Genomic DNA, 18,533 nt, shown 5'->3' with positions numbered 1-18,533 from the left:
AATTCAGCATTTATGAGGGGAGGGGGCTGCAGCAACTGGACCCCCCCTTCCCCGGTGCCTCTTCCCCCCTCTGATTTCTCCAAAGCCTTGCTCCAGCTCTGAAAACGGCTTTAACCTTTTCCCCTCCCACTGGAAGGAGAGAGTAAGGCAAACTTGTGACCTTTTGGGTCCCCAAAGCCCACCTTTGGGGATGTTTGGGCCCTTTCTCTTCCCACCCGGAGGAGAGAACCACAGGCAAAGGCACCAGGACACTGGCTCCCTGGTTTTAGCCAGAGTGGGCCCAGGGATCTGGCTAGTGGACTCGCCCGAGGTCCCCTCTATCGTCACACCCAGAGGTGGTTTTCGCCTCTCACAGCAGATTCAGCCGCAGCTCAGGCTGCTGTCTCCCCACGGGGCACTCCACAGCCAGGCAGGCGCCAGCGGCGTGTCATCAGGCCCTGCTCGCCGCCCCAAGGCCCCTGGGCAGGTGCCGAGCACTCAGCAAGGTCTTCGGAAGGAGCTCAGGGCCAAGGCCGCCCCGGCCAAGGCCTCGGGAAGAGAGGCCAGTGTCTATAGAGCTGGGGACGCACCTCCATGCCTCCGCGAGGACATCTCTTGCCCCTTCATCCTCTCCTTCCCCAAACAGTGCTCCTGCCGTCTGTCAGTGAGCAGGCCGGGGCCCAATTCCATTGCCGCCTCCACCACGCCGGGTTCCCCAGCGCAGCCCGCGTTTGATGGTGTGCTAGGGAGCCAGCGTACCGTCCTCGTCCTCCTCACAGCTAAGGTGTATCACAGCAAACAACAACAACAAACCCCCACAGTGCCTGGCCAGTGTTGCTCAGTGGTTGGGCATCGACCTATGAACCAAGAGATCATGGTTCGATTCCCCGTCTGGGCACATGCCAGGGTTGAGGGCTTAATCCCCAGCGTGGGGCGTGCAGGAGGCAGCCGATCAATGATTCTCTCTCATCATTGATGTGTCTATCTCTCTCTCCCTCTCCCTTACTCTCTGAAATCAATGAAAAATATATTTTAAAAACACACACACAAAAATAAAATCCAGTAAAGCCAGCCCAGGGAACAGGCGTGGGGTGGGCACGTCCAGAGGAAACCAGGGGCAAGTGCCAGGGGTCTCCTCCCAGGCTGTCACATGGGATGCACAGCATTCCTCCAGCCAGGGTTTGTGAAATGCCCTCTGCCAGGGACTCGTGCCTGAGCCCAAGAGTTCAGGGTTTTCATTGGATGCAGGTCTCATGGCGCTCACTGCACAGCAGGTACTGACCTCCCAGACTCCCAGAGCTCACTGCTCACTGCTTCCTGCTGTGGTCTAGGCCCAGGGATGCCCTCTGCCTCGGTGGAAGCTTCTGGCCTGTGAGGTACACTCTGGCTCTTTTCGTTCTGGGTTTCTCAGCTGCAAACCTAGATGTGGGGCAGGGGAGTGAGATGGACCGAGGGCAGGAAGGGCAGAGTAAGGAGGAGGAATCACCTTACCTGCCTCCAGCTCTGCCTAGAGAAAGGGCCCTAGCCAGTTTGGCTTGTTATGGCAGAAATCAGGCTGGTGGGAAGCAACAAACCATACACATGCAGAGGTTCAGAAAAGGACTGTTTGTCCCACATCAGTGCTGGCTCAGGGGAGTCACCCCCAGAGGCTGAGCCCTGAACAGCAGTGGGTCCTGGCCTTTTATCCCCTTCTAGCTCCTTTGTCTCCCATCTATGGACTAAGCTTCTGGTCATTCAGGGAGCTTTGCAGTTTGGGCGATTGACTGATGGTTAAGCGAGATTACAGGAATCAAGGATGTGGTCAGGAGATAAGCAAACAAGATTACAGGAACCAATAATGTGGTCATGGTAGGATGACTAGACAAGAAATTTCCTTTCTCATTCCCTCCTCTTGATTCTCAAGCTGCTCCTAGCAGACTTAGAGAACATCGTCATTTTAAGGATGGACAAGGGATTTTCCGCTGCGCTGCATGAAGGAAATGGGGCGCCTACCACTCTTGCTACTTCCTGCTATATGGGGGCGTCGAATGGAGGCGGGGGATGCAGCAACTAGGGCTCCTAGCCATCCAGAGGGTCGTATCGGTAGTTGGGGTTTTTTGTTTGAAGCATCATCTGGATTTTGATTTCTTCTAAATGAGAGGAAATGAAATGGGTTAGCATGTTGAGAATGCAGGGGCCAAACAGGAGTACCATGAGAAGCATCAGGAGGGGGCTGGCTAATGGGCATGCCCAATTCCATATATCATTCCAAGAATTCCTGCCGAAACCGGTTTGGCTCAGTGGATAGAGCGTCAGCCTGCGGACTGAAGGGTCCCAGGTTCGATTCCGGTCAAGGGCATGTACCTGGGTTGCGGGCACATCCCCAGTAGGAGATGTGCAAGAGGCAGCTGATCGATGTTTCTCTCTCATCGATGTTTCTAGCTCTCTATCTCTCTCCCTTCCTCTCTGTAAAAAATCAATAAAATATATTTAAAAAAAAAAAAAGAATTCCAAGATTCCGATAATTCCTGTCTCCTTTTTGAGGCCCGATCCGTTAGTTTATGGGCTCCATCCCTTACAATGCCGGACTGGTTGGCATAAAAACAGCACTCTTCCTCAAGGAACATGCGCAAGCTCCCTTTTCCTGCTGTGAGGTCTAGTCCTCTTTGATTTTGGAGGGGGTCACTTCTGCCAGGAAGTCTATCTGGTCTTGTACTGCAATAACGCTCTGGGCTATTTCCTCTAAGCTGTCTGCAAAGTCTTTGGAAAGGCTTTGATAATAGGAAAGGGAAGTTGCCAACCCCCCTATTCCAGTGCCCGGTTCTGTAGCTATTCCTAGGCTGGCAAGGAGGGGGAGGAGGGGGACGGCCCTTTTCGTTTGAGTGAAGGCAGTGAGTGGAACCTTAAAGGACTGATTGTTAGGGGCAATGTCTATTTCAGGGGCTAGGTAAACCAGAGGATAGGTCTCAGTCCAGTTGGCAGGTGGACAGAGATAGGTACTGGTGCCACAGAGGAAGAAAAGTCCCTGGTTCTCTAGATAGAAGGTATTCTCAATGGTAAAGAGGTGTGGTAGCTTGCTGTTCTGTTCCCAGGCAGAGAGAGTTCCTGCCAAGGTTGCCCCTGTAAGGGGCTGAAAGGGACCTTGGGGGTTATTTTGTGTAGTCTAGTCCCAGAGGTTGTGTTTTCAAAGAAAATAAATTTCCTGTCAGTCTCTACCCAGAATTTAGAGTGCGTGAGACCGTGGGAAGGGAGGCAACAGCATGAGGCCTGTCAGTTCAATGTGCAATCCCACCATGGCTGAAACCCTGGGCAGGTGCGGGATCGGCCTGAGCGGAACTAAGGGGTGTCGGGAAGTTGGGAAGGCCGCCGAGATGGTGGACCCTACTGAAAATCGAACAGGGTTCCGAAAAGAAGCTGTTTGGGTGACAACGTAGTTAGCTCAATTAGAAGCAGGTTTAAGTTCGAGAGTAAAGTGGCAGAGGCGTTGATTAAGATATTCCAAAGCCTCTCCTTTACGGAGTTCCCTTCTGATGCAAAGGGGAGACTGAAATGCGAAGGCAGTGTTAGTGGTTACCGGTCCAAAGGCGGGAATCTTGTTGGATCAGTGTGGTGTTATATCATCTAAATAAGTTTAGAGCAGCTGACCGGCCCTGCTTGTCAGTCCCTTTTGTCATCTCTGTGATTTGGAAGTTATAGAGTTCATTGAGGCGCATAAGTTGGAATGGAGGTCCTCTGTGTACCTTATAATGGAAGGACAGGCTAGCTAGAATCAGAACACGCGTGCAGGGAGGTGGGGGCTGCCGTGTAGCTTGTAGATGAGAGGGGAAGACAGAGCCAGCAGTCTCGTGAGAGAGAGGGATTGGTGACACTTAAGAGGCGATGTGTTAAGTTTAGGGTTTGAGAGAGATATGAGGACTTAGAAGATCCTTAAGAGGCAGGGGGTAGACCTGAGAGTGGTCAAGATTAAGAGAGTTTAGGAATGGTAAAAGAACCAGCCTCATCTTTGTTGGGTACGTGGTCTGGGCAGGTTGGTTTCCTGACATAGTGTTGCCATCGCCTGCTTAAGGGTCTGATTCATGCTTTCTACTTTCCCTGAATTCTGACTCTGCATAATTCCATCGAATGCGTAGACTAGAGTCTTCACAACCTGCAGCACCACTGCTGCCATGAAGGTCGGGCCACTGTCCGATCCCATAGCCAATGGCATTCCATATCTCGGGACGATGTCTCTTAGTAGAGCTTTGGTTACTTCTCTTGGCTTCTCCATGTGTGTGGGGGAGTAAGCCTCGACCCAGCCCGAGAAAGTACAGACAAAAACCAGGAGATATTTATTTCCCCTGCTGGGTCCTATTTTAGCGAAGTCTACCTCTAGATCTTCGAAGGGTGCTTGGCCGCTGGATTCTGGCAGTCCCGATGGGGCCTTGCTTGGCATTGTTTTGAGTACAGAGGAGGCAGCGTTGGAAAACCGAAGTACAGAGGGACGGAAATCGAGCAGTCGGGTAGTACTGGCTCCATAGGCTTCTAGGGCCGTTTTTCCCAGGGGGGTGAGTTCATGTCGTTGGAGGACCACCTGGTGGGCTAGTTGCTCTGGCACATAGATTCTGTGGTCTGGGAGTAGCCACCAGCCTTCCTTGGTCATATTTCCTCCCTCTTGCTGTGCCCATTCCTCTTCCTGAGCTGTATATTTTGGGGGTGTAGGTAGTTCTGGGGCCAGCATGATTTTGGATGGTGTTTCTTGTTCTCTTGCAGCTTGTTTAGTTGCAGCGTCTACCTGACGGTTCCCTCTGACACTGAGTCTTCTCCCCCTTTGGTGTCCCTTGTAGTGGATGACTGCTCTTTCCTTTGGTTCCCAGACTACCTGTAACAGTTTCAGGATTTCATTTTGATTCCTTTTCCTCCTGCAGTAAGGAGTCCTCCTTCCTTGTATATAGCCCCATGTATATGTAGAGTGGCAAGGCGTAGCGTGAATCAGTATAAATGTTAGCCCGCCTTTCCTTACGAAGTTCTCATGCTCTCACTAGTGCCCACAGTTCTGCTCTTTGGGCAGACCACCCCTCAGGAAGGGCCTTTGCCTCCAAACGATCAAAATTCGAAACTATTGCACACCCGGCATATCTTTTGCCCTCACTCATGAAACTACTGCCGTTTGTGTACAGAATGAGGTCAGGATTATGCAGTGGTTTATCTGTCAGGTCTGGCCAGCTGGAGCAGACTTCATCAAGCACCTCCAGGCAGTCATGCTCCGGGGCCCCAGCTGCCATTGGCAAGAAGGTGGCAGGGTTTAGAGTTTTTACTGCATCCAGTCCTACTCGTGGGTTTTCACGTCGGAGCCTTTGGTACTGGGCCATCCGGGCACGAGTTAGTCAGTGCTGCCCTCTTGAATCCATTAAGGTAATGAGGGAGTGGGGCACCTTGACGTTTAGGTTTTGTCCCAACTTGAGCTTGTCTGCCTCTTTGATCAGCAGTGTGGTGGCCACGAAGACCCTTAGGCAGGGTGGCCAGCCTGCTGCAACCGGGTCAATTTGCTTTGAAAGGTAGGCCACCCGTCTCTGCCAAGGCCCACATTCCTGAGTTGAGACTCCCAGAGTGATCCCATTGTTTTCGTGTACGAACAGGTTGAAGTCCCGTGATACATCTGGGAGTCCCAAGGCTGGTGCCTCCATGAGTTTTGTCTTAATTGTCTCGAATGCCTCTTCTTGGTCAGGGCCCCAGACAAGGGGCACCTTTTTCTTCTCCTTTGAGGGCTTCATACAAGGGTTTTGCTAGTTCTGAAAATCCGGAAATCCATACCCGACAGAACCCAGCGGCCCCTAGAAACTCCCAAATTGGTCAACGGGAATCAGAATAGCACAGACTGCCTGTTTTCTTTCAGCCCCAAGCATTCGTTTGCCTTGGGTAATTCTGAAGCCCAAGTATTTGACCTCCTTTTGGCAGGAAATCAAATGTTATGGCAGAAATCAGGCTGGTGGGAAGCGACAAACCATACACACTCAGAGGTTCAGAAAAGGACTGTTTGTCCCGCACCAGTGCTGGCTCAGGGGAGTCACCTCCAGAGGCTGAGCCCCGAACAGCAGTGGGGCCTGGCCTTTTATCTTCCCCTAGCTCAGTGGTCGGCAAACTGGGGATCGCAAGCCACATGCAGCTCTTTGGCCCCTTGAGTGTGGCTCTTCCAGAAAATACCACGTGCAGGCGCACATGTACAGTGCGATTGAAACTTCGTGGCCCATGCGCAGAAGTCGGTATTTTGTGGAAGAGCCACACTCAAGGGGCCAAAGGGCCGTAGTTTGCCGACCACTGCCCTAGCTCCTTTGTCTCCCATATATGGACTAAGCTTCCAGTCATTCAGGGAGTTTTCCAGTTTGGGCAGCTGACTGATGGTTAAGCGAGATCACAGGACCCAAGGATGTGCTCAGGAGATGAGCAAACACGATGACAGGAACCAAGAATGTGGTCAGGATAGGATGATTAGAAGAGAAATTTCCTTTTTCAGGCTCAGTGGTTGGAGCATTGGCCCTCGAACCGAAGGGTCTGGGGTTCAATTTCGGTCAAGGGCATGTTCCTCGGTTGCAGGCTCAATCCCTGGCCCTGGTCGATTGGGGTGATCCGTTGGGCACGTGTGGGAGGCAACCCATGGATGTGACTCTCTCACATGGAGGTTTCTCTCTCTGTCTCTCCCCTTCCCTTTCACTCTCCTTACAAAAAAATCGATTGGGAAAAAAATATCCTCGGGTGAGGATTTAAAAAAATAACAACAACAACAGAAAAGGGAGAAAGGAAGGGAGGAGGAGCCTGGCCGGTGGGATGGGCTCCCGCATCGCAGACTGGACTTTGGGTCTCTGTTCTCACCAGGCCCCCCGAGCCCGTGGGGCGGAGCCCAGGCACTGCCTTGCTATTTGTCAGTTTTTCTCATCTGGAACATCGAGATGTTGGTCATGGCCAGCCAGGGTGATCTGTTTCTCTGAGTGTTTTTGTAAAGACTGATGTAGGGCCTTTTGGGAGCCAAAAGGCAAGAGCGTCGTAGCCCAGTCATGGACAAAGTCGGTCGGTGTCAGGGCTAGAAAAGGAGTTTCCAGGCAACGACTTGGAAACTTTCCCCAGAGAGTTCATAAAGTCGGCCCCCTGCAGAGAGGACTCAGCCCCAGGGGCTGTCCCGGCGCCCTCAGGGCAATGCCACGGCTGGCCAGCTCTCACACCCCATCCTCCAGGAAAGCAAGGCCCCACCACCACCTGGAGGTACTGAGAACGGGGGCCAGGGGCAGAGCCATAACCTCTGTCCCCAAACTCAGGCTGTGGCAACACCCAGGCCCCACCCCATTCTCCGTCAGCCCCCCCCAAACTCCAAAGAAACACAACAAGCCATAACCACCATTAACAAAGCCCTTACTGTGCACCAGGTTCTCCTGCCAAAGACGTGGGCTCCATCGCACTTCCTCCCCACCACACTGTGAACGCTCTCATTTTACAGGTGGGGAGACTGAGGCTCAGAGGGGCTCGGTGTCTTCCCTCAGATGCAGGGTTCGAGCCCCCACACCCGGGCCTCTAACCACTATGGAATCCAATGGCTGCACCCCTTTTACCCGGATATTATGAACCCCACGCTTGTCATGCAAATGGGGCTTCGAGACTAGTTCCTGACCCCCTCCCACTCTCCCTGAACAAGGATTCGGGGCCAGCACTGCACTCCTGCTGGCCTTGGCCTCTGAGCTTTAGGTTCTGGAGGGCAGAGATCACAGTCCAAGCCCTGGTCCTAGAAAGAATGTGCCCTTGGCTTCTTGCCCTGGCCACTGCCTAGTGGCCCTGGGCCAGTCCCTCCCCCTCTCCAGACCTGACTGCACTGCCCTGTCCAGGGAGGCCACTGGATGGCAGGCTCCCGGCCTCCGAGCTGCCAGGGTTGGGATCAGCTCCTCCCCCTTGCCCCCCAAGAAGAGCAAGAGGCCAGAGGCGGGACCTGCTGGGCGTTAAATACCTCTGCCCAGCACTCCTCCCGGCCTCTCGTCCCAGTCTTCCCAGCAGGAAGCCGTGACCAAGATCCATCATGGTAAGTGCCTGCCCAGGGCCATGGCAGCCTCCCCAGGTGGCACGATCAGCAGGGGGACTTCCAGAAACACCGTGTGGCTGAATTTCCGAGCCTTACTGTCCTTTTCTTTCTCCTTAGACGTCTTACAGCAACAAAGGAGAGAAGGTAAGCAGAAGGGGAAATGAGGGTCGGGGCCCGGGAGACAGGGGTATCAGCAAACCGTAGAAGAGGAATAAGACCCTGGACAGTGTGCTCAGTGGTTAGAGCACCTGCCCATGCACCTAAGGGTTGCAGGTTCAATTCCCGGTCAAAGACATGTACCTGGGTTGCAGGTTAGATCCCCAGCCCCTGTTGGGGCACTTGCGGGAGGCAACTAATCAATGTGTTTCTCACACATTGATCTCTCTCTCTCTCTCTCTCCCCCCCACTTTCTTCCCTCCCCCCCGGCCCCCCCACACCTTCTTCCCTCCCTTTCTCTAAAAATCAATGGAGCCCGGAGGCCGGCATGGCTCAGTGGTTGAGCATCGACCTATGAACCAGGGGATTCACGATTTGATTCCTAGTCAGGGCATATGCCTGTGTTGTGGGCTTGATCCCCGTGTGGGGTGTGCTAGAGGCAGCCAATCAATGATTCTCTCTATCTCTCTCCCTTTCTCTCTGAAATCAATAAAAAATATATTTTAAAAAGTAATAAAAATAAAAATCAATGGGAAAAATATCCTTGGGCGAGGGGTGACAAAAAAAAAAAAATGAGCAATAAGTAGATGGGTTTGTGAAGCCCAGGACGCACATTCGAGGTCACCTCTGGCCCCAGGCTGTGCTGGACTCAACCTCGCCTTCCTCAGAAAAATGTCTGTCTCTTCTTAAATTCCTTCAATCTCTCAATCCTGCCTGGAAGAGCTTTCTAAGGTCCAGCTGAAATCGGTGCTGCTTAGCACCCGCTGCTTCCCTCTGTGAAAGCTGGCAGGCCTCCTGAGGGGCTTCCCAATCCTGGCCCCAGGAGCTCAAGTTTCTGCATGAGAAACCGGCTTTGCATCCTGGCAAGGCTGCGGGGAGAGGGGGCGGACCAGGGAGGTGACTCACCCCCTCTCTCCTCCTCAGCCCGAGAGAGGCCGATTCCTCCACTTCCACTCTGTGACCTTCTGGGTTGGCAATGCCAAGCAGGTAGAGGCCTGGGCGAGGTGCTGGGGTGGGCAGAGGGCGGGCGGGAGGGCCTCCGGGACAGGGGAGGACTCCAGCTGAGCCTGTGATTGGCCCCCGGGAGGGGAGGATCAGGGCCAGTGCTGGGACCGGCTGGAAGGACAGATACTCTGGGTCCTATTTACACAGTCAGGGCCGGACCCCAGCAGGAATCTTATCTGAGGTCAGGAGGGGTCAGAGGGCAGCCTTTCTCCCCAGGAGGGACTCTGACCTGGGGCCATGGGGCCGAGCAGCTGAGGGGAATGGAGCTCTCATGGGCCCCCAACATGGCCCCTGGGCCCTCACGAACCAGTTGCTCTGTGATGCAGGCCGCGTCCTTCTACTGCAGCAAGATGGGCTTTAAGCCGATCGCCTACAAGGGCCTGGAGACTGGGTCCAGGGAGGTGGTCAGCCACGTGGTCAAACAAGGACAGGTGAGTCCCCCCCCGTAGAAACACCACTCACCCAGGAGGCCCACGCCCTCTTCCTGCTGCTCGCTGAGCTCCCCGAACTCTCGTGCCTTAGGGTGAGGTAGACCAGGAGGCCCTTTGTCCAAGCAGACCCAGGCCTCTTCCTGGGTGTCTGGCATGGCGAGGGGAGCATGAGCTGCGTGCAGCCTCCCACCCCCACCCCACCCTGACCCCTCCCCCAGGCACCTCTGTACCACATGCAACAGGGACCTTCTTAGTTCCACCTCCTTCTCCGATGCTGGCCTCACGGATGTTCAGGAAAAACTGGCAGAGGCCTCAGGCGTCAGAGCCAGACGACTGAGCCCAGGAGGCCTCAGCAGCTGTCCCAGGCCCCCAGGGTGGCTGGCACACGAAAAGCCCCCAGTCCTCCAGGACCAAGGGGCAAACTAAGGCAGAGCAGGGACTGCAACCCAGGGCCGACCTTGGCGGGGGCGGGGGCTGCTCTGGTTCCTTTTGCCCACACCAGGGGTGTCCGTGGCGAGCAGGGAGGAGGGGTGGGGGTCCCCAGGGCCACAGCTCACCCGCCTGCTCCTCTGTGTCCTAGATTGTGTTTGTTTTCTCCTCCGCTCTCAACCCCTGGAACAAAGGTGAGGGGATCCCCGAGGGGTTCGAGGTGCCGGGGGGCTGGAGACCTGGTGTCATGGGTGGGGGCAGGGTTCAGGGAGGGGGCGTCAGCCTAGAAGGAGATGGAGCCCAGCAGGCTGGGAGGACAGGTGAGGGGCCGTGACTCCAACACCCCCTCCACCCCCTGCCGGCCGCAGAGATGGGCGATCACCTGGTGAAACACGGAGACGGGGTGAAGGACATCGCATTCGAGGTGGAAGACTGTGATTACATCGTGCAGGTGAGGCCCGACCCGAGGTGTGGAGACGGCGCAGTAGGGCTTGGCCTGCCCGCTGTCCCCACAGCGACCCCGTCAGCCAGGGCTGGAGGGCACCGCGCGTGGAGGGACACACGCTCGACTTGCAGTGGCGCTCTGGCCTACCTGCGTGTCCTCTCTCTGAGCCTCAGTTCCCACGACTATAAAATGAGGAGAACCACAGCCCCCACCTCACTGGGCTCACAGAGAGGCAATGAGATCAGTGACCATTTCTTTTCTCTTTTTTTTTTTTGAATTGATTTCAGAGAAGAAGGGAGAGGGAGGGAGGGATAGAAACATCAAGGATGAGAGAGAATCATTGAACGGCTGCCTCCTGCACGCCCCCCACTGAGAATCGAGCCCGCGACCCGGGCACGTGCCTTGACTGGGAATCGAACCGTGACCTCCTGGTTCATAGGTCGACACTCAACCACTGAGCCACACCAGCCGGGCCCAGTGGCCATTTCTTGAGCACGACTCTAAACCAAACCCTTCACTCGAGAGGCAGTTCAGAGGTTCAGATCCCAGATCCCAGAGGCAGACTGCCTGGGCCTGAATCTTACTTGCTGTGTGACCTCGGGCAAGTGGCTTAACTTCTCTGTGCCTCGATTTCGTATAATGTCACTGTGAGGATGAAAGAGATTAATACCGACAGCAGGGCCTCACCTGTGACAAGCATAGACACGCAGTAAGGTCGGTTTGCTACATACATACACGAATTATGTGTGTAAGGCACTTGGCAGGGGTCGGACACATCCTCGGCGCTCAGTTAATGCCAGCTCAGACTCTTCTTATGGAACCCCCCTTTTTACAGATGGGGAAGCGGAGGACTGGAGAGGGGAAAGGGCCACAGAGTGAGGGAGGAGAGGCAGACAGACCCCTACACCCAACTGGGTGTGTCTCCCATAGAATCAACCCTGGGCCTGGGCCTCCATTTCCCAATCTGCCAAATGGGCATGAGGCATGGGCACCAGGGCCAAGTGCAGAAGCTGGCCAGGGTTCTTGCCGGGGCTGGACCCCGCAGAGGTGATCCAGCAGGAGCAGCCTGCAAGGGCTCCCAGAGGGTCTGGCCCTCACCGCCTCCCAACCACCCTCCCCCCACCCCCATCTTCCCTGCAGAAAGCCCGGCAACGGGGCGCCAAAATCATTCGGGAGCCCTGGGTGGAGCAAGATAAGTTTGGGAAGGTGAAGTTTGCTGTGCTGCAGACGGTGAGTAAACTTCGGTGCCCCCACCCTCCTGCCATCCGCACCCACCAAGATGCGGGGATCCCCCGCCCCCGCCCAGACTCCTCATGCCCCCGCGTTTCAGAGCACAGCCTTCTCCCGGGAGTCGGATCACCTGTAATGCCTGCCCAGGGTGCAGAGGCCGATGAGCGCTACCTGCCACCCCTCACCCCCCACGATCCCCCACACACACTTCCCTTCCTCCCAGTGGGGTGACGTCCTGGGGATGGAGGCGTCAGGCGGGGTCTGGGGAAGCCGCCCCCTGCGCTAGCTGTGACTGTGGGCAAATCACTTCACCTCTCTGTGACCTCATTTAAGTGAGCAAGGACTGGGCTGGACCCTCTGTGTGACCTGAGATGCAGTATTTAACCTTTGTGTGCCCCAGTTTCTTCTGTAACCCTCCTACGGTCAAGGTCAAATGAGATCACCCGGGTACAGCCCTTAGCTCAACCGTGGCTGGCACAGACACTCCAGCAAGGATCACCAAGGTGTTTCCCACCCGTGTTATCGTCACACAGAGACGACCGCAGCCCCACTTCTCCAGGTTAAATACACCCTAGAGATGGCTCCCATCGAAAGCGCCTTCGCTGTGGTCTGACCCAACGCCCTCGTCTTTCTTCACTTAAGTCACATCTGTTTATGGCACCAGGCACTGACCTAGGTGCTGACGACATAGCATTGAACAAGAAAGTCCCCGCCCTCACAGAACCTCGGGTCCTGTGGGACACACAGAGTCAAAGAAATTCCCAAAGGACAGACTGCAGGTCCTTTCAGAAAGGGGAAGTGACTTGCCCAAGATCACACGGCAGGTTAGGATCAGTCGGGCTGGGACCCGGGCTGTGTTGGCGCCATGTCCTGGCCTCAGCGGGGAAGGGAGCTCAGGGGCCCAGCCAGCCTGTTCTCTGCCTGTAGTACGGGGACACGACACACACCCTGGTGGAGAAGATGAACTACACCGGCTTCTTCCTGCCTGGATTCGAGCCCACGACAAACAGAGACCCCGCACTCTCCAAGCTGTGAGTGCTCCTGGGGCGGGGGGGTGGGGGGGGTGGGGGGGGCGGGCGGGCAATGCTCCCCTCCTCTGGGCTTCCCTGCAGGGGTGGAGCGTTGTGAGCCTGCTGGGGAGCTCCTGAGGGTCCCCACGGGCGGTCGGCTTGGAGAGGCAGCACAGAGCCTAAGACCATAGGCTCCGGACCCAGGCTGCCTGGGTTCGAATCCCAGCTGTCACTTCACAGCTGCAAAACGCTGGCCAGTTCCTGTATTTCTCTGCACCTCAGTTTCTTCACCTGGAAAATGGGGCTAGTGAGGGTGTGTGAGCGACACAAGTAAGATGCCTGTAGCAGGTGCCACGCAACAGGGTGAGGAGCCAGCGGGAAGGAGAGCAGACTTAGGGAGTGACTTTCTCATCCCTTAACCGAGTCCCTCTCCCAGGCCCCAGAGCAACCTCGAGGTCATCGACCACATCGTGGGGAACCAGCCCGATCAGGAGATGCTGTCCGCCTCGGACTGGTGAGTCCCTGGCCCCCAGGACACCAGCGCGGGCCCCGGAGCCCCAGGTGGTAGGAAGTTCTCGTGAGGCTTGTTCCCTGTAAAACCGTCCCCATGGAGACCAGAGAATTTAAGGCCCAAAGTGACCCACAGGTGGAGGTGGGAGGAAGACTGCCCCCACCCAGGCAGCACCCTTGTGCAAATGAGGAGCAAGGCCCCTTCTCAAAGCACTTGCTGCGGAGGCATTGCTTCCCATAGGATCCGGTTACAAGACTGTACTCCCACCAGGAGGAAAACTGTCAGGATAAAGGGGCAAATCTGTGATGTGTGTGACGGACGGATGGCACCTCCTTTCCGGAGCCGGCTCCGGGCACAGATTCTGGAAGATGGGGACGGGGACCTGGGCCCGTCCCAGAGCCAACGTGCCCTCCCGGCCCCGCAGGTACCTGAATAACCTGCAGTTCCACCGCTTCTGGTCCGTGGACGACACGCAGGTGCACACGGAGTACAGCTCCCTGCGCTCCATCGTGGTGGCCAATTACGAGGAATCCATCAAGATGCCCATCAACGAGCCGGCGCCGGGCAGGAAGAAATCCCAGATCCAGGTGGGGCTGGACTGGGGGAGAAGGACGCAGGAAAGAGGTGTGAGGGCCCCGGTGGTGACGGGGCCGGTGACGGGGTGTCCTTGTTGCCCTCCCGCAGGAATACGTGGACTACAACGGGGGCGCGGGCGTCCAGCACATCGCTCTCAAGACCCAAGACATCATCACAGCGGTGAGAGGCCCATCCCTGGCCCTGAGTCACCTCTGACTCAGCTCCACAGCCAATCCCTGCAGGAAGGAAAGGGGGGGCAGTGCAGCCCCCCCTTCACCGGCCCCGAGGGCTGACGGAGCCCCGGCTGGTCCCTGCCCCTCGTGTGCAGGCACATTCTCAATCCGCAGAGTTCATCTCCCTTCGGAACAACATTCTGGGCTTTAGAGACAGCAGGGGCCGGAGTTAACAGGAAGCCTGCACTCTCTTCCCAGCTCTGCCAGGGACTTGCTGTGTTTCTCCGGGGGATTCGACCCCCCTCTCTGGGCTTTCGTTGCGTCACCATGAAAATGAGGATATTAGGTCCAGAGGGATTAGGTCCTTGGAGCCAAATTGAATGTCCTGAGTCTATGGCTCCAGGCCCGGAGGAGGCTGGGCCTCCCTTATTCCTTCGATGGCTGTATGTGGCAGGGTGGTCAAGAGCCTGGCCCGTCCATTCACCCCCAGCCCAACCAAGAATTCACGGCGTGACCCTGGCAACTGCATTCATTCATTCATTCATTCACTGACTCAATAGATGTTTACTGAGGGCTGACTATGTGCTGGGTGCTGTTTTAGGTCCTTGGGACCCACCGATGGAGGCAGAAAACGAAACAAGTAAAACGCACGTGTGAGAAGGCAGTGAGCGCTCTGGCAGCGGGAGAGGGAGGGTGTAGGACTACAGCTTGCACAGGGTGGTCACGAAAGGCCTCCCTGAGAGGGAGACATTGGAGAATGCAGCGTTGGAAGGGCCAGACTTGGAGGAAGCACGTGAATATCTGGGGGAAAGCACCCCCGGCAGAGGGGACAGCCAGGGCAGAGGCAGGCTGAAGGAACAGCAAAATCATGTGGCTGGAACAGAAGGAGCAAAGGAGAGGGGGGCAGGAGCCACGGTTAGCACGTTGGAGTGGGGGCAGACGGTGAGCACTTGCACTCAGAGATGTGACATCACCGCAGGGCAGTGACGTGACTGGTATTTTAGTAAAATCGCTCTGGTTATGACGTTGAGAACAGATACGTAGTCTCCCAATGCCTCAGTTTCCCCAGCTGTGAAGTGGGGATAGTCTCCTCCAAATGCCTCAGGAGATGACTGTAAGGACAGAACGAGGCAGTGCTTAGAAAGTGCTGGGGACAGGCACCGGTGAGCATGCCACCAAAGCTAGTGATTGCTGCTCCTCGAAGGGGCCCCACAGGCCCCCCCGCCCCCCCCTCAGGAGGAAGGGGGCGGGGTCACAGCACACCCGGGCAGTTTGGAGGAGCCAGGGCGGGGACCCTGCCTCCTCCTGGCCAGCACCTCCCCCTGGCTAGGGATGCTGAGCATGGCAGAGGAGGCTGAACTTGACCCTGTTCTGAAACAGATTCGCCACTTGAGAGAGAGAGGCATGGAATTCCTGGATGTCCCATCCACGTACTACAAACAGCTGCGGGAGAAGCTCAAGTCAGCCAAGATCCGGGTGAAGGAGAGCCTCGATGCCCTGGAGGTGAGGCTGGAGCAGGCTCCCGGGTCAGCTGGGAGAACACGTCGAGTTCCATCTCGCCTCACAAATTTTGTCCAAAGCCCTACCCTGTGCCAGGCACCCAGACACGGAGGGAAGCCAGACCAGGCCCCTGCTGTCATGGGACTTGCGTTCTAGTGCGGAAACAGATGACAAGTGCATAGCACGGGCGCCATCAGAGAGCGAGGGAGTCGGAACCGCACAGGGAGTTAAAACAGGCTGTGACAGAGAGGGACCCGGACCACTTCACAGGAGGTAGTCAGGGAAAGTGTCTCTGAGGACGTGCCATTTCCGGGAAATCTAGATGATGAGAAGGAATTGGCCATGTCAAAGGCCGGGGAAAGAGCAGTCCTGGCAGAGGGAACAGTAGTGCAAAGGTCCTGAGGCAGGAGCTGGCTCCAAGCGCCCGAGGAACAGAAAGACTAGAGCGGATGAAAGGATGAATGGCCTAGGTCCATGGTCGGCAAACTGCGGCTCGCGAGCCACATGCGGCTCTTTGGCCCCTTGAGTGTGGCTCTTCCACAAAATACCACGTGCGGGCGCGCACATACAGTGCGATTGAAACTTCGTGGCCCATGTGCAAAAGTCGGTATTTTGTGGAAGAGCCACACTCAAGGGGCCAAAGAGCCACATGTGGCTCTCGAGCCACAGTTTGCCGATCACTGGCCTAGGTCACAGGGGTAGGCTATTTAGGACTTTGGATTTTGTTCTTGTGTGGCCAAAAATCAGAGTAGCTTTTTTGGGGGTTTCTAATCATTTTAGTAATATACTAGAGGCCTAGTGCACAAAATTCGTGCACGGGTAGGATCCCTAGTGCAGCGGTTCTCAACCTGTGGGTCGCGACCCCTTTGGGGGTCGAACGACCCTTTCACAGGGGTCACCTAAGACCATCGGAAAACACATATATAATTACATATTGTTTTTGTGATTCATCACTATGCTTTAATTATGTTCAATTTGTAACAATGAAAATACATCCTGCATATCAGATATTTACATGACGATTCATAACAGTAGCAAAATTACAGTGATGAAGTAGCAACAAAAATAATTTTATGGTTGGGGGTCACCGCAACATGAGGAACTGTATTAAAGGGTCGCGGCATTAGGAAGGTGGAGAACCACTGCCCTAGTGGCTGCAGGCTGCTGGCCGGGACCTCCCTTCCCCTGGCTGCCTGCCACCCCAGGCTGGGCCTTCCTTCGCACCCGCCTTGGCCAGGCACCACCATCCCTCAAGCAGGGCCCAGCCAGCCAGCAACACCCGCAGCCAGCGCGCTTCTCCGACACCGGCCATGTTCTGCACCGCCCCCTGGTGGTCAGTGCACGTCTAACTCCCTGTCTGTCGGGAAGATGGATTGCGGAGAGGCAAAAGCAGAAGCTGGGAGAACTCAGCGGAGGCCACTCGGGTGGTCCAGGCCGGCCATGATGCAATTGGGGATTTCTTTAATTTTTATTTACTTATTTGCTTTGAGAGGATCTATTTTGAGCTGCTGGAGACACAGGTCTTTTCTTGGCTTAGGGGGTGCAGGAGCCCCTTCCTATGGACTTTCTAAGGATGCCATGTGCCGGGCAGGTGGGCCTCCCCCTCATCCTGCCCTCTGTCTCCAACCTAGGAGCTGAAAATCCTGGTGGACTACGACGAGAACGGCTACCTCTTACAGATCTTCACCAAGCCCATGCAGGACCGGCCCACGCTCTTCCTGGAGGTCATTCAGCGCCACAACCACCAGGTAGGTGGCGCCCGTCCCCAGCGAGCCCGAGGGGGCGGGCATGCAGCTTAGCCTGGCTGGCTTTCTGGACTCGCAACTCACCTCCTCTCTGCCGCTGCAGGGCTTTGGAGCCGGCAACTTCAACGCACTGTTCAAGGCGTTCGAGGAGGAGCAGAACATGCGGGGCAACCTCACAGACCTGGAGCCCAACGGAGTGATCCGCGGCATGTAGACCCGCGAGTCCCGTCTGAGCTGCCGAGGCCCCGCCCACCTGCCAGCGCACGGCGGGCCACGCCCCCTAGCTCCGGAACACGCCCACCCCAGTCTCTGAACAGCAAGCCCTTCCTACTGGCCATTCCCTCCGCCCGTCAGCTCGTTGGGGACCCTCCAGGTTCCGCCCACCTCCTGACCACGCCCTCGTCCAGGGTAATAAAGCGGACAGGGACCCAATGCGGTGTCTTTTGGTGTCTGTGTGGGAGGCCAGCGCAGTGACGCCGTTTGGCCACCAGGGGGCAGCAGCGCCGCAGGAGGCGTCCGTGTTAGGCGTCGGGTGCCCCGCGGGAGCCGAGGCGCCAGGTGCAAGCGCTTTGCTAACAGGACCGCGCGGTCATGGGTAACTCTGGACACCGGGCGGGCAGAGGGCTTACTCTCTAGAGGGGCGGGCAGTATCGTTTCCTGAAGTGGTAAATGCTATCAAGAAAATAAAGCAGGGCCGTAACCGGTTTGGCTCAGTGGATAGAGCGCCGGCCTGCGGACTGAAAGGTCCCAGGTTCGATTCCGGTCAAGGGCATGTACCTTGGTTGCGGGCACATTCCCAGTGGGGGGTGTGCAGGAGGCAGCTGATCGATGTTTCTAACTCTATCCCGCTTCCTTCCTCTCTGTAAAAAACCAATAAAATGTATTTTTTAAAAAAAGAAAGAAAATAAAGCAGGGCCCGGGGCGGCGTGGCTCCGTGGTTGAATGTGGACCTATGAACCAGGAGGTCACAGTTAGGTTCCCAGTCAGGGCACATCGGGTTGCAGGCTCCATCCCCGGTGTGGGGAGTGCAGGAGGCAGCCGATCAATGATTCTCTCTCATCATTGATACTTCTATCCCTCCCTCTCCCTTCCTCTCTGAAATCAATAAAAAGAAATCAATAAAAATACATTAAAAAAGAAAAAGAAAGCGGGTGGTAAGACTGTGTGGAGGTGAAGCTGGAGGGAGGGATTACTTTCCATCAAGGGTGACATTTGGGGGCCAGCGTGGGAAAATTTGGAAAAACAGCATCCCGGGAAGAGGGAACAGCAAGAGTTAAGGTCTGAAGGTGAACCGTGCTTGGCAGCCTTCTCCTGTCTGGCGGCTTC

General features: G+C 56.0%; 1 protein-coding gene across 1 annotated transcript; it reads left to right on the top strand.

Moving 5' to 3' along the window:
* The first annotated feature begins 7,944 nt into the window (after positions 1 to 7,944).
* On the top strand, positions 7,945 to 17,638 carry HPD (4-hydroxyphenylpyruvate dioxygenase). Its single transcript, XM_081113770.1, has 14 exons — positions 7,945 to 7,996; positions 8,114 to 8,140; positions 9,077 to 9,139; positions 9,484 to 9,588; positions 10,169 to 10,211; positions 10,386 to 10,468; positions 11,603 to 11,692; positions 12,620 to 12,723; positions 13,139 to 13,216; positions 13,638 to 13,800; positions 13,898 to 13,969; positions 15,343 to 15,465; positions 17,094 to 17,210; positions 17,311 to 17,638. Exons 1-14 carry the CDS (start codon positions 7,994 to 7,996, stop codon positions 17,419 to 17,421), a joined length of 1,182 nt encoding a protein of 393 aa, XP_080969896.1. The 5' UTR covers positions 7,945 to 7,993; the 3' UTR covers positions 17,422 to 17,638.
* The last annotated feature ends 895 nt before the right edge of the window (positions 17,639 to 18,533 follow it).

The sequence above is a fragment of the Myotis nattereri genome (genome assembly GCF_964212035.1).
Source record: "Myotis nattereri genome assembly, chromosome: 19".
Taxonomy (NCBI): Eukaryota; Metazoa; Chordata; class Mammalia; order Chiroptera; family Vespertilionidae; genus Myotis; species Myotis nattereri.
This window is presented reverse-complemented; position numbering and strand designations above follow the sequence as displayed.